Source organism: Carettochelys insculpta, chromosome 4 (genome assembly GCF_033958435.1).
Source record: "Carettochelys insculpta isolate YL-2023 chromosome 4, ASM3395843v1, whole genome shotgun sequence".
In the NCBI taxonomy this organism is placed as follows: Eukaryota; Metazoa; Chordata; order Testudines; family Carettochelyidae; genus Carettochelys; species Carettochelys insculpta.
The window spans coordinates 20,222,072-20,236,832 of record NC_134140.1 but is presented as its reverse complement, the minus strand read 5'-3'; the positions used below and the strand labels follow the sequence as shown (position 1 = coordinate 20,236,832).

Genomic DNA, 14,761 nt, shown 5'->3' with positions numbered 1-14,761 from the left:
GGAGGCAGACCTGGCACCCTGGTGGTGGCTCCAGCCCCGGCAGACCCAGTGGAAGTGGCTCCGGCAGCTCCAGTGAGTCGCTGGCATTGATTTACAACAGGGGGATTGGGGGTGCCTGACTCTGGGGGTAGGGGAAGAGCATTTACTTAGAGTGGGGACAGGGCTGAGGAAGCCTGGTTCTGGGGGAGGACACTCACTGGATGGGGGGTGGTCCTGTGGCAAATATGGAAGGACAACCACAAGCGTGGTGATTTTTGATTTTCAATTGGACACCTCTATTAGATAACTTTGATTTTGATAACACTTTTTTACAGTATGATGAAGAGAATAAAATCTCTATTTTGCATTACCAAAAATATCGCTTAGCTTGCTCCAATAGGTTGAAGTCTCAACTGGTTGCAATGGCTGAAAAACTTGGTGGGTAGCTGGAAGTTTTTGAACAATGGTAGATACATGATCTAGGGTTACCCTATATGCAGTTTCAAAGAGACTGCTCTTCTGGTCTTCTGAGATTTCATTCATGCCAAGGCTTAAACAGGGAGCTAACAAACTTAAGTTGAACTCCTGAAAGCATAAATAGACAGAAGTTTAGAAGGCACATTTCCATGGAAAAAAGAACAATGAACCATTTGGGTACTATTACGCAAAATACAACAGCAACAAATTGACAGAGCAACACTACGGAAAAGTCTTTGTGACTGCCATAGTGAAGGGTGTGTTCTGTTTCACACTTAAAACTGGATTCCAACTTTATATTGTGTAGAAAACACCAAGTGTCCCACATTTTCCATGCCTCATCTGAATAAAACTAGAGTCTTCTGTGATTTTACCTAATTAGAGCTCGAAAATTAATCAGTTTTCAGACGGGAAACAGACAGATTGAAGACAAACGTATCCAGTCATTTTGGGAGCCTAATTTGAAATCTCCATGTGGCCAGGAGAGAGCTCCACAGCATGCAGCTCGGTCAGCGCTTACCCACACAGGGCACAAGCAGAGCACTGTGAGCTGGATGGTGATGGTTGGAATGGGTTCTTGGAACTGAGCAGCCCCAAGGAGTAAGGGTTTTCTGACACAAATGAATCCATGTTGATTTCCAGGTGAGTGAGAGCGACATGGCACATGCACGCATGCACTCATTTGTGGGAGAGGACAGGAAGAAAGATAATTCAGACTAAGATATAGTCATGGGAATTATAATACAAGTCATGAACTGACCATACACGATAAACAAAAATTCACGGCTATCCGTCTGCCCATGACATGTACTACAAATACCTATGACTAAACCTTAGGTGATCTGGGAAGTCCAGAGTGTTGCTGCTGCTGCTTTGAAGGTGAGGGGAAGGAGTTCAGAAGTGCCCCTGCTGCTGAGGAGTGTGGGGGAGGCTGATTTCAAGATGCCGCTGGTGCTCCACTGAGGAGGGGTGTCCTAGGCTCTGCTGGTGCTTGGAGGGGCAGGGTAGAAGGGACAGCCCAGGGGACCACTGCCGCACAGCCTGCTGCTGCTAAAGTCCTGGAGATCCTGGAAAGTCACAGAATCTGACTTCATGACAGACTCACAGACTTTATAATTAATTGCACTTCACTATCTAGAACACCTTGCAATGGGGAACTGGAAGTACTATTTCAGTTGTTCAAACTCAGTAAAAATGCAAAAAGCCAAATGGTATTAAGTAAAATTGAAAGAATTTGAATTTTTCTTTAAATAATGTAATTTGGACATTATTAGTAACATGAACAGGGACACAAAAATAATAATTTTAAAAACTAACATTTTAAACAAGTATCATCTAAAATTCTCTTCTCATGTGAGAGAAATTACCTTACTGGTCATGAAAGAGTTCAGTTCAGGCTGAGGTATCCTCTTCACCAGCTCTGCACCTTCCAGCAATGCAGAGTCTGACCTGACCCAGCACTGAGATCTGACTAGTGAAATATACCAGTCCTTTAAAAAAAAGAATTACAACACATTTACTTTTGACAGAATTAGAAACAGTTCAGTTTGGTTCTACTCTCTAATTAGCCTTCTCTGACAGTCCCTTTACCAATTCAGAATTACAGGATTAACCATGCCTACTTCTATCTGTGGGGACAAAGGTGTACATATTTTGATTTAAACCCTTATTTGGGTCCTTTCAGAGACTAGTAGTTGTCATCTCATCTAGGCAAAACTTCCAAAGCATAAAGGGGATAATAAAAGAACAACAAAAAAAAACAAAAAAAGAGAGTATGGGGCATTGCTGAACACACTATTATAATAGATCAATAACACAAAAATTGATCTGGTCTCTGGCAATTGTCCATTTGCCAATCGAGAACGTCTGGAAAATAGCGAAGAAAAAGAAAAAGATAGGTGTAACAGATAACATGTAGCACATAGATGACCCAGTCTGGTTGAGTGGCCCAAGATACCACTGTACTGCACATAAATGAAAGAGAAACTAAGGGAGTAAAAATTAGAAAAATGCAAACATATATACAATTTTTTTTTTTTTTTTTACATACAGAAAGAAAGCCTGCAGAATCCAACAGAAGACAGCATTTATCTAGTAGTATCGTGTCAAAAAATACGGTCTAACTTCTGGCACTCCAGATTTCTTCATTATAAAGTATGTAGGGATCTAGCAGGGTGACACCTCTGACATGAGCGTAAAACTTGTGGGAAACTAAAATCTGCGATGGCAGACTTAATACCACAAAATGGCCCCTAATATTCTCTTTTTGTTGCTGTTTTTATTGCAACTGTGTGCCAGTATTTACAGAAGGGAACTGTCTTATCTAAATAGAATTTTTTGGGTAGCCCTAGGGCTTAAGGAGTAACTAATGATCTCCTTGGTACAAAAACACTCAGGCAAATTTCCTGGTTTATGAAAAGAGAACAATATTATTTCTCTGTATTGATGAAAGTCTTGCAAGAATGTGATATGACCTGCTGTACAAGTAACTGCAATAGGGAAGTTTACTTTTAGAGTGATGGGGACTATGAGTATTTGTTCAAGGGTACATCTGGAAAAACCTAGAAGCACCAGACTGAATATCAATATGCTGAATATCTGGTGGTCAACATTCAGTCTGTCTCAGCACAATGCAGAAAATCAGGATACACAAACTTAAAACTCACATTTAAAGGCACATTTCAGGAGCAAAGGGCTGAAACCTGTCATGTTTGCTGGTGTTAAAGTCACCGCACTCACTTATAGTAGTAGTACAGGTCATGCACTACTATTTTTTCAGGTTTGGCATCACCTACGGATTGCTGAAACTCGCATAAACTATTTCCATAAAAAAATTAGCATCTGAAACAGTCTTCATATTACTAGCGACACAAGTGCTCATTTGCTTCGGGTATCATTATGTCTTTTATAGCTTTTAAGGATATGCACTACAATTCACTTCTGCAAATTGTGGTTTTTAGCAATCCTTTCAAAAAAACACAGACCATCTTCAACAGATACTTCAAGAGCCTTTTTGCTGAACATCTTTCCTTCAACCCCATTTAAACCACTTATTTTTCTATTTTTAGCCTCTGCACTGGCCATTGCTCCTACTTTCCCAACTTCAGCTGAGACACAATTGCAGTAATAAAAATCAGCATTTTTGTTGCATTCTTGGTGTACCACTCAAATATACAATGCTGGAGGTAGGGGAGCATCCTCTGAGTAGATGGAACCACTTAATTTTACTTGCACTGCAACTTTCTTGCTAAGTATGTCTCCTTCATAGTTCCTCACCTATCCTGCGTGTTGAAACTTTGTATGATGGATGCCATTGGGCTTCTGGCTTACTGCACAAGAAGTGTGACTTCTCAAATGCATACATGGCACATAGTATGTGATGAATCTTACCCACAGTGGGCACTTAATCCACCAACATCTACTTTTTTCTGATGCCACCACTGAAGTGAAACAGTTTCGCCTTTTCTTTTGATGAAGCTGAAACTTGTCAAATTCATGACAAAAACTAGGAAGTTGGCCATGAGTTCATGGCTGCTTTGAGCACTTAGGCAGAAGTTTCAAAAAGGCTGCTTGGCCATGTTCACTGGGCTTACCTACAGTGTCCATAAGTGGCTGCCCTTTATGGGGGAATTGTTTCACTTCCGCAGAGACAGTCAGTTCAGATGACTGCAATGTAGAGAAATAGTTTTTCTGGATGCTACAGATCTTCTGACATACATCTGGTGGATTTCTTTTGGCAAGTGAAGCATAGCCACTCAACCAACTTGATGTACACTGGCAGGACTAACCTAATTTCCTTTGTTTTTATTATTTTGAGGATTCCTCAAAGATCTAGGACACAGCTGTCTTTTGCCAACTAAGACTTCCCATGAGGACTCAAAATTCCTGTCCTCAGCTTACGCATACACTGAAAACCTAGAAAAATTTAGGAGGAGAAAGCTCCCTATCTATGAAAGAGGTGGTATCATACTTCCAATAGTTCTCATGCTTTTTGAATTTTCTGGAGTGGGTTCTCGACATTGGTTAGTGTAGGGTGGAAGGAAAAAAAGGCCAGGGTTAGGAGATGAAGTGAGGTTTCTGAGAAATACCTTCTGCAAAGGGCCACAGTCAACATGAGGAGAAGGAGCCAGATGTAGAAGGGGAAAAACCTGTGACCATGTAATGCAGACCATCATTGAGGGAAGCATGCCATCAATATACATCAACAACTCTGGTCCAACTCAAGCACAAGGCAAGTATGAAAAGGAATCCTGGAAACATGCAACTCAGGTGCCTACCAGATTGATGCAAGTGACTGGGGCAAGCTGTCCCAAGATAAGGAAGATGGTTTAATTAGAAACGGAGTGTAGGACTGAGGTATTCAAGATGTGCTTTGTCTGAGGGACCAAAGGTGACTTCATTTTTCCTCCCTTGCCCCTACACTAGTGTGGTGTCCCAGAGTTATGAGTTCAATCCTTGAGGAGGCCATTTAGGGATTGGTGCAAACAGACGTCAGGGATGGTGCCTGGTCATGCCAAGAGGGCAGGGGACTGGACTAGATGACCTCCTGTGGTTTCTTCCAATTCTAGGAGATGTGTATCACGAATTACCTATTAAGTGGGGGAGGGATAGCTCAGCGGTTTGAGCATTGGCCGGCTAAATCCAGCGTTGTGAGCTCAATCCTTGCAGAGGCCATTACATGGAAACCTAGGAGATGAGCTGGAAATGGGAGGGAGCATGGGCTACAATGTCAGAGTAAAAAGAGGGTCAGGGAAAAACAGGGAGGCAAGATCAAATCAGTATCTTAGATGCCTATATACAAATGCAAGCAGTATGGGTAATAAGCAGGAAGAACTGGAAGTGCTAATAAATAAATACAACTATGACATCACTGGCATCACAGAAACCTGGTGGGACAATACACATGATTGGAATGTTTGTATGGAAGAGTACAGACTGCTTAGGACGGACAGAAAGGGGGGCGGTGTTGCCTTATATATTAAAAATGCACACACGTGGACTGAGGTGGGGATGGACCTGTTGAGAGTCTCTGGGTTAAGCTAAAAGGGGTAAAAAACAAGGGTGATATCTGTCGTGAACCAACTGACACAGAGTGACCGTTGCAGGGGGCTGCTAAATGGCAGCCTAGGTAACTTTAGATTTTTCATGTGCCTGCATTGATGTTTAATGGCCAAAGGCTTGCATCCCCTGACCCACGGGGGCGATGATGCCCAAGGGATAGATGGAAAGATCCCTGACAATGTCCTGCTAGGGGTCTACTACAGGCCACCTACTCAGGTGGAAGAGGTGGATGAGGCTTTTTTTAAAAAAACTAACCAAGTCATGCAGGGCCCAGGAGTTGGTGGTGATGGGGGACTTCCACTACCCAGATATATGTTGGGAAACTAATACAGCAGGACACAGACTATCCAATAAGTTCTTGGACTGCATTAGAGACCATTTTTTTATTCCAAAAGGTTGAAAAAGCTACTGGGGGAAGCTGTTTCTAGATTTGATTTTAACAAACAGGGAGGAACTGGTTGACAATTTGAAAGTGGAAGGCAGCTTGCGTGAAAGTGATCATGAAACCATAGAGATCACAATTCTAATGAAGGGTGGAAGGAAAACCAGAAAATAGAGATAATGGATTTCAGAAGGGCAGATTTTGGTAAACTCAGAGAGCTGGTAGGTAAGGTCCCATGGGAAGCAAAACTGAGGAAAAACAGCTGAGGAGAGTTGGCAGTTTTTCAAAGGGACATTGTTAAGGGCCCAAAAGCAAACTATCCCACTGAGTAGGAAAGATAGAAAATATGGCAAAAGTCTGCCTTGGCTTAACCAGGAGATCTTGCGTGATCTCAAAATAAAAAAGAAATCATATGAAAAATGGAAACAAGGTCAAATTACAAAGGATGAATATAGGCAAACACCACAAGAATGCAGGCGCAAGATTAGAAAGGCTAAGGCACAAAATGAGCTCAAACTAGTTACAAGCAAAAAGGGAAACAAAAAAGGCTTTTTATAAATACATTAGAAACAAGAGGAAGAGTAGGGATAGGGTAGGGCCATTGCTCAGTGAGGAGGGAGAAACAGTAACAGGGAACTTGGAAATGGCAGAGATGCTTAATGACTTCTTTGTTTCGGTCTTCACTAAGAAGTCTGATGAAGGAACGCCCAACATAGTGAATGATAGTGGGAAAGGGGTAGGGTTAGAAGTTGAAATAAAAAAAAAAAAAAAAAGAACAAGTTAAAAATCATTTTGAAAAATTAGACGTCTGCAAGTCACCAGGGCCTCATGAAATGCATCCTAGAATACTCAAAGAGCTGATAGGTGAGGTATCTGAGCCTTTAGCTATCATCTTTGGAAAAATCACGGGAGACAGGAGAGATTCCAGAAGACTAGAAAAGGGCAAATATAGTGCCCATCTATAAAAAGGGAAATAACAACAACCCAGGAAACTACAGGCTAGTCAGCTTACCTTCTGTGCCAGGAAAGATAATGGAGCAGGTAATTAAAGAAATTACCTGCAAGCACTTAGAAGATGGTAAGGTGATAGGAACAGCCAGCATGGATTTGTAAAGAACAAATCATATCAAACAAATCTGACAGCTTTCTATGACAGGATAACAAGCCTTGCGCATAGGGAAGAAGCGGTGGATGTGGTATACCTAGACTTTAGTAAAGCATTTGACACAGTCTTGCATGATATTCTTATCAACAAACTAGGCAAATACAACTTAGATGAGGCTACTCATAAGGTGGGTGCATAACTGGCTGGATAACCGTACTCAGAGAGTAGTTCTTAATGGTTCTCAATCCTGCTGGGAAAGTATAATGAGTGGGGTTCTGCAGGGGTCTGTTTTAGGACAGGTTCTGTTCAATATTTTCATCAACAATTTAGATATTGGCATAGGAAGTACGCTTAAGTTTGCAGATGATACCAAGCTGGGAGGGCTGCAAGTGATTTGGAAGACAGGGTCATAATTCAAAATGATCTGGACAAATTGGAGAAATGGACTGAGCTAAACAGGATGAATTTTAATAAGGACAAATGCAAAGTGCTCCACTTGGGAAGGAACAATCAGGGTCACACATACAGAATGGGAAGAGAATGTCTAGGAATGACTACAGCAAAAAGGGATGTAGGGGTTATAGTGGACCACAAGCTAAATATGAGTCAACAGTGTGATGCTGTTGCAAAAAAGCAAACCTGATTCTGGGATGCATTAACAGATGTGTTGTGAACAAGACATGAGAAGTCATTCTTCTACTCTTCTCTGCACTGGTTAGGACTCAGCTGGAGTATTGTGTCCAGTTCTGGGCACTGCAGTTCAAGAAAGATGTGGAGAAATTAGAGAGGGCCCAGAAAAGAGCGACAAGAATGGATTAAAGGTCTAGAGAATGTGACCTATGAAGAAAGGCTGAAAGAATTGGGCTTGTTTAGTTCCGAAAAGAGAAGATTGAGGGGCAACATGATAGCGGTTTTCAAGTATTTAAAAGGGTGTCATAAGGAGGAGGGAGAAAACTTGTTCTTCTTGGCCTCTGAGGATAGAACAAGAGGCAATGGGCTTAAACTGAAGCGAGGGAGGTTTAGGTTGGACATTAGGAAAAAGTTCCTAACTGCCAGAATGGTCAAACAGTGGAATAAATTCCCAAGGGAGGTTGTGGAATCTCCATCGCTGGAGATATTTAAGAACAGGTTAGATAGATGTCTATTAGGGATGGTTTAGACAGTACTTCGTCATGCCATTAGGGCAGGGAGGCTGGACTCGATGGCCTCTCGAGGTCCTTTCCAGTCCTAGTATTCTATGATTCTATGAAGAATAGGAAGGAGGTAGACTGGCTGTTCCCAGCAGACAAGTGGAGCTGCACATATGCCCCAACAGTGAATGGATCAGATCCCACTGAACAGAATGTAGTTTCAGGTAAGACCAAAACACAATAGCCTCAAGGCTGCTAGAGACTATTGTGGGACACGACCACTGAAGGTCGACAGAGGACTGCAAGGAGAGGAAGGACCACGTGATAGATTAAAGTTTAAATAAGACATCAGCTGTTGGAAGCCAGAAACTGTATGGATTCCCTAACCCAATGGCTACACTTAGGCAAAGAAGAGTGCCTGAAGAAAATGAGGTATTTGGGAAAAAAATCAGGACAGTAATACAAAAAGCAAAAGCATAGTTGAGGAGTTTTGAAGTATGGTACCTAGAAGTTTTATAAGGAATAGCTCTGAAATAGAAAATGGACATTCCACAAAACAGTTTCTTGCATGCCGACATAATGTGCATCTCTTCATGAATATTACAGACTAAAAAGTTTTAAAGAACTACAAAAAGTAAGTTTAAATCACAGCTAGAAATATATGTGCAGGATATTTGGTTAGCTGCAGAACTTAAGAGGTAGCTGATGTTTTTTTAACCAGATTATTCAGGTTGGTATAAAGAGCACCATCCAGGAATCTAAAAAAAGCTTCATTCACAGATTTATTTTGCTAACAGAAAACCTTGTTATAGCACAGATAGCCAATGAATTTCCCTATGAATTATTCTAAATATGTCCTTACTTTGTCTGGAATTACATTCTCTAAGGCTGGCTGGTTTTCCCCATCCAGTGGGTGTGAAGTAACCAAAGGTGAAGGGCTAGTTGTTTCTGGTGCTACTGTATGCCGAAACCTGTCCAATAGTGAGTAAAGTCTTTGGTGCCTAAAAACAGAGACACATGCACATCAGAAAATTTGAATTTTAAAATGGAAACGATCCAGGAAGTACAGATAAGGCACATACTCCGAATACTTGGGGCAAATAATAGAGAACAAGATAGATAGTTAATTACTAGTTTGACATGCCAGAGAGTGAATTTTTCAGTTAAGCTTTTCATCAAGGAGTTACACATTTAAACCAAAACTTTAACGCACCATCTTCAAACCAAACTGTCTTGAAAAGTTGATCAGGAATAGAGATGTATTTTACTGAAAGCCATTCTTTATTTTAGACCATTGGTTTTCAAACAATTGTACCGGTGACCTCTTTTACACAGCAAGCCTGTAAGTTTGACCCCCACACCTTTATAAAATGAAAACAACTCTCTCTCTCAATCTCTCTCTCTCTCACACACACACACACACACACCCCTTTTTATATATCTATATAAAAAAAAAAAAACAGAGATTTAAGGTAGAGGTTGACAGCTCAACTCCCCCCACCATCACCAACCACATAGCAACCAGGAAGTCCTGTGAGGAGTCCTGACCAACCTTGCCATCTAAGTTTTTCAACCCATGTAACAAAATTTTGTTTTACACATGTGCTGCGGCATATACAGATGTCCACTAAACAGATTCTTCCCCCTCCCCACACCATCTCCTTCCACTAGGATACAATAAACTCCTGCTGAAGACTACAGGGTTATTCTTAACCAGCAGTCACAGGGAGCCAAATGAATCGGGCTCCTGATCTTTGCAAGGCTGTACTAAAACCAAACGACATCATGAACCTTTCTACACAAGCAAAATTAAACTGTTGTTGTACTTGTAGGTAGTCTCATGTCCCACGATGACATCTTGAGCTTGCACAAGCTCATTGGTTGTGGACTCACATGTGGCTGAGGAGTCCCAAGCTTTGAACAGCATGGGCGTTCACAGTGGGGGCAAGGGAAATGCCCTGGTTCTTTTGGTACGGCTGCTGCTGCTTTCTTCCTCTCATGAGCATCAATGAGGCATACACGTTGCTGCTCTTCAAAGTTGTCGTGTGTGTCGTACAAGAGCACCCCAGCCTGTTCGGTCTTTTTCATGCTGTTCTAGCTGATCTGGTTTTAAAGCAGCATGAGTGATGTTGGCCTTCATGCAGTCTTTATATCTCTTGCGAGACCTACCTTGATTCCTTTTGCCCTGGGAGAGTTCACCGTAGAAGAGCTGCTTAGGGATTCTCGACTCCTCCATTCATATGACTTGCCCTGTCCAGTGAAGCTGGGCTTTCAGAATTGTGGCTTCAACGCTCATGGTTCCTGCTCTGTCCAGGACTTCCAGGTTTGTCACTCTGTCCTGCCACCGAATGTGCAATATGGACCTCAGGCTGCATGCGTGGAAGCGCTCCAGCAGTTTTATATGTTTTCTGCACAAAGTCCAGGTTTCACAGCCATACAGGAGACTGGTCAGGACTACAGCCTTGTACACTTTCAGTTTAGTGGACTGTCAGATATTGTACTGGTTCAACACTCGCGCTCTCAGGCATCCTAGTGCCTGGTTGGCCTGACAGATTCTGGCATTGATAGAAACTATTGTGCTCACATGATAACATGACCTGGACTTTGTCTGAGCTACTCATCTTCAAAATACTGTATGAAAATGATAATCACCAATACAGAGGATTGGGATTTTCATGTCATGTCTCTCCCTCTCCCCACCCCACACCCCTGCTCCCCTATTATAGCAGATCCACGGAAAATATCCTTGGAGACCTCCAGGCTGCTTTGACGTTTTAAAATTCATCTTAATTAAAATTTCTGGTCTGCCAAGGTACCTAGTTACAATGTGGTTCTCCCTGACAGAAAGAGCTACAATATGGTTTCCATCTTGCAGCATAGAGAGGACCTAAATATATTTTAATAATGTATTCAAGTCACGGAAAATCTTTGTACACCTCCGCCTTTATAGACAACTTTAAAAAGCAGTGTCAGCTCATTAAGCACCCACATAATTTGCTCTTTTAAAAATACCATGTTATGATCAGTGACCTATTACTAATATTTTACCTTAGTGCTAATCCACTATTTTGAAGATATTCCTGAATTCTATCCAGTTCCTCAACTGGCAACTGAGAAATGCTGTTCTGTAGAAAAATGGGACAAAACACAGAGATGAAGCACAATATGAATGAAACTGTTCATATGTATTTCAACAAACCAAGAAGAACAAGAAAGAATTAATAAGCAATATGAAGACCACAACACTGGATGAAACAGTATACACGCTAGCCACCATGACATTCTGTTCTTCACTTGTCACAAAACATCACTGTCAAATAATTAAAATGTACTTTAACTTAAATCACATTCAATTATTTGCCAATATCAGCAACTCTAGTTTAAAGATTAGTATATTTACTTTTTTTCCCCCTACCTGTAAAGTTGCAGCTAAAAGCATTTCTACTCGACGACAAGCAAGTGTGTCAACCATGCGAGCCAGCACACGGAATGGAGTACACAAAAGTTTGTCCACATACAACATTAACACAGCACCAGACTGGCTGAGATGAATGCCCTCTAAGCACTGAAGGGTCTTCTTTAGTGTTGTTGGCTAAATAGTAGGAGAAAAAAAAGTGTTACTTTTTCTCATTTTATTTTGCACAGTAAAATAAAAAAAGGTGCTGGAACAGATGGACTGAGCTAGACAAGCAACTGGTTCCATTGACTAGGAGCTTACAGCCTAAAGGAATAGTGATTACAAAGACAGTATATAGCATGACTAAGTGAAAGTCATGTAGCTATTACCACTTAAGCCAGTTCGAGGTCAAGTGAGTCTAATTATTTTTTAAATGTAACTATGAGCAGAAAAGGACTTGGTCAACAGCAACTGGAGTGCTGTTCAGTTGTACAAAGCAGCGGTGATTAGAAGTGGCACAGAATTTAGGGAGCAAGAATAAGTGCAATTGAAGAAGAAAGGGAGGACACAGGATCTGGGGTGGAATTAGAAAAAACTTTGCAAATGACAGTGTGAATTTATGGCAAAATGAAAGACATTAAAAAGGAGCATAGAGAAAGCAGCTTTTTAGGATGGGAGACAACAAAAAGTCTATGGATAAAGGGGATAATGCCTACGTAGAGGCAGAGGACAAGGGAGTAAAAATTAGAAGAACGCAAGGAGATTATAGCAGCAGATAATGTGATTGATAAGAACAGCAGGGATACTCCAGCACTTTGCTGAGGGAGTACAGAGAGGGAGAAGACTGTTTTCAATGGTATTTTAATTTAAGGTATTTGCATTTCAGAACTTTATTTTGATTTGCACAGAATGGAAGGAATGTGGACTGGCAGTTGGGCAAAATAGTCTTATTATTCTCCATACTGAATACACTCAAATTATTACATAAACATGGTTGCTTTTACAGAGTTATTGCTACACCTTTTAACTGTTAACAATTCAAGAGTACAATGTATAGTGAATTAAACAGAATCAGTATAGGAGTGCCTAGAAAAAGAACATGATCCATGCTGCATTTCTAATGAACCTGTAACACAGCACCTGACTAGGTATGCTTGCACTCTGTGGGACAGTAGGAAGGCTATAAAGGTAAACAATTGAGTTTGTAAATAAAAAAGCTTGGGAGCCTAAACTAACTTTTCTCCAAAGAGCTGTAAGTATGTGGGGTAGTGGACAGAACAGACCTTGGTATGTTTTAGTTAGCATTTGCTTGTACACTCTTTGGACAGAGAGATCATATCTACATATATGCGTGGATAAGCAGCACTAAGGACAATATAGTTCAGGTGCCAAGAATTGTCTTTGGCATTAATACAATACATATAAGTTATGCACTAAGAACATATTTAGTGGTGTAAAAAACTCAAAAGTATCCAAAGTGTTTCTAAATACAGTTAACATAAAAGACAAGTGTCATTATTGAAAGGCCTGAATCAAACTTACAGTTGCAAGGTTCTCACACCGAGACTGAATGGCCTGGATAAAGAGACCACTGGCTGCTGAATTCCTATGAATAGCACTAATAAAGTCTTGTACTGGAGGCTCATGAGACAGATGAATCAGATCTTGAACATGATTCACTATTAGCCATGTCAAGTGTTCTGAATCATGCAGGTTTTGGCACTATGGGGAAAAAGTAAAAATTCTATTATCAATATTGTTACTCATGTAAAAATGAAAAAGCAGTCATGTAGCGATTTAAAGACTAACAAAATAATTCATTAAGTGATGAGCTTTCATGGGACAGACCCACTTATTCAGATCAGGTCTGTTGCACGAAAGCTCATCACCTACTAAATTATCTTGTTAGTCTTTAAAGTGCTACATGACTGCTTTTTTGTTTTGATAGAATACAGACTAACAGCTCTCTGTCACTATTCGTTACTCATGTAAGTACTTCATTACTAAAATAAGTAACCCAATACAATTTGTGCACAATTGAAAGCAAGTAATTTTTCATGTGGAACTTTGGACGATGTATGTTAAAAATAGCTGGTTTACAAGTGGATATATTCCATTTCTTCTTAAACTTTATTACTATGATCATTTGCATAATAACCAGATTATCATTCAACTTCATTTGATCCTCTAGTAAATCCACATAAAACCATAATCTATGTGCAACTAATTAACATCCAAGAATCAGTATAGAGAGTGCCTAAGATAATACATGAGTATCTACAATAATCATACTAAGATACACATCTCAAAAGAAAAAAAAAAAGTAGCCACTTTCAGAAGTGGAAATTGATATATAAAAATTCTACGTAGTTCCCCAAAAGTAAATGCAATTAAGATCTCTCACTTTTCCCATAGTGAGATCTATATGTAAAATAATCTCACACTGCACCTCAAAGATAAAGTCCCAAGTAAAATCTGAAAACACTTATTGGTCTAAAATTCAGTTTTAAACTTACAACATAGTCACAAAAAAGAATGAGTGCTCCTCTTCGTACTATCTCTCGATTGCACATGCCAAATTTAGATTCCAAATTTAATTCGTCGGTGTCTCCAGACATCTGGGGACTCAGCAATTTAGTACTGGAAAGACTATGCCTCCTGTAAGGAAAACATGTTTTATTGCTAATATTTTGGTCAAAATAGATATTCAATTTTAATTTTAAATGAACCCATTTTAATTCTTCCTCAACAGGAATAGCTTCATGATTACTTCTTTAGTCTCTTGTGGAGTGTTGTGGATTACATCTTATCACTTCTCTTATTCAATATATATTACAACATGGCTGACAGACAGGGCTATAAGGAGATATGGGCTACAGAGCCTTCCATGTATTGATATAACACAGCATTTCTCTCTACCCAGATACAGTGATTGAGCGTCTAATGCAGCGGTGGGCTAAGATAGATACCCAATCCTGATGAAAGAAAGATGGTGCTTGTAAACTGGGGAAATAGGAAGAACTGACAGAAGTTCTGTTAGTTAACCCACATAGTGTGTCCCATGGTTTATTATTCAAATTTGTAATTTGATTATTTAACTGTAGCCTTAAAACAATCATGTTACAGGCGGGGCCAGGACTGCTTGCTCTAATCCAGGTCTGACAACATGTCATCTTTTCTTTCAAATAAAGATCTCACTACTACTGTCATCCACTGTCACTCAGTCTAGA

At 40.4% G+C, this 14,761-nt stretch overlaps 1 protein-coding gene across 7 annotated transcripts in view; it reads right to left on the bottom strand.

The window, feature by feature from the left end:
* The window catches only part of HTT (huntingtin), a 168,339-nt gene that overhangs the window by 53,464 nt on the left and 100,114 nt on the right, over positions 1 to 14,761 (bottom strand). For all 7 annotated transcript variants that reach the window (XR_012645326.1, XM_074992401.1, XM_074992396.1 and 4 more), the window contains 7 exons: positions 14,048 to 14,189; positions 13,074 to 13,253; positions 11,550 to 11,726; positions 11,183 to 11,259; positions 8,997 to 9,135; positions 1,824 to 1,946; positions 351 to 564 (listed from right to left, as the gene is read on the bottom strand). Coding sequence is in view for 6 of the 7 variants with exons in the window: in XM_074992401.1 (XP_074848502.1) it covers positions 351 to 564; positions 1,824 to 1,946; positions 8,997 to 9,135; positions 11,183 to 11,259; positions 11,550 to 11,726; positions 13,074 to 13,253; positions 14,048 to 14,189 (1,052 nt within the window). In the remaining variant the exon portion in view is untranslated. The remainder of the gene's footprint in view (positions 1 to 350; positions 565 to 1,823; positions 1,947 to 8,996; positions 9,136 to 11,182; positions 11,260 to 11,549; positions 11,727 to 13,073; positions 13,254 to 14,047; positions 14,190 to 14,761) is intronic.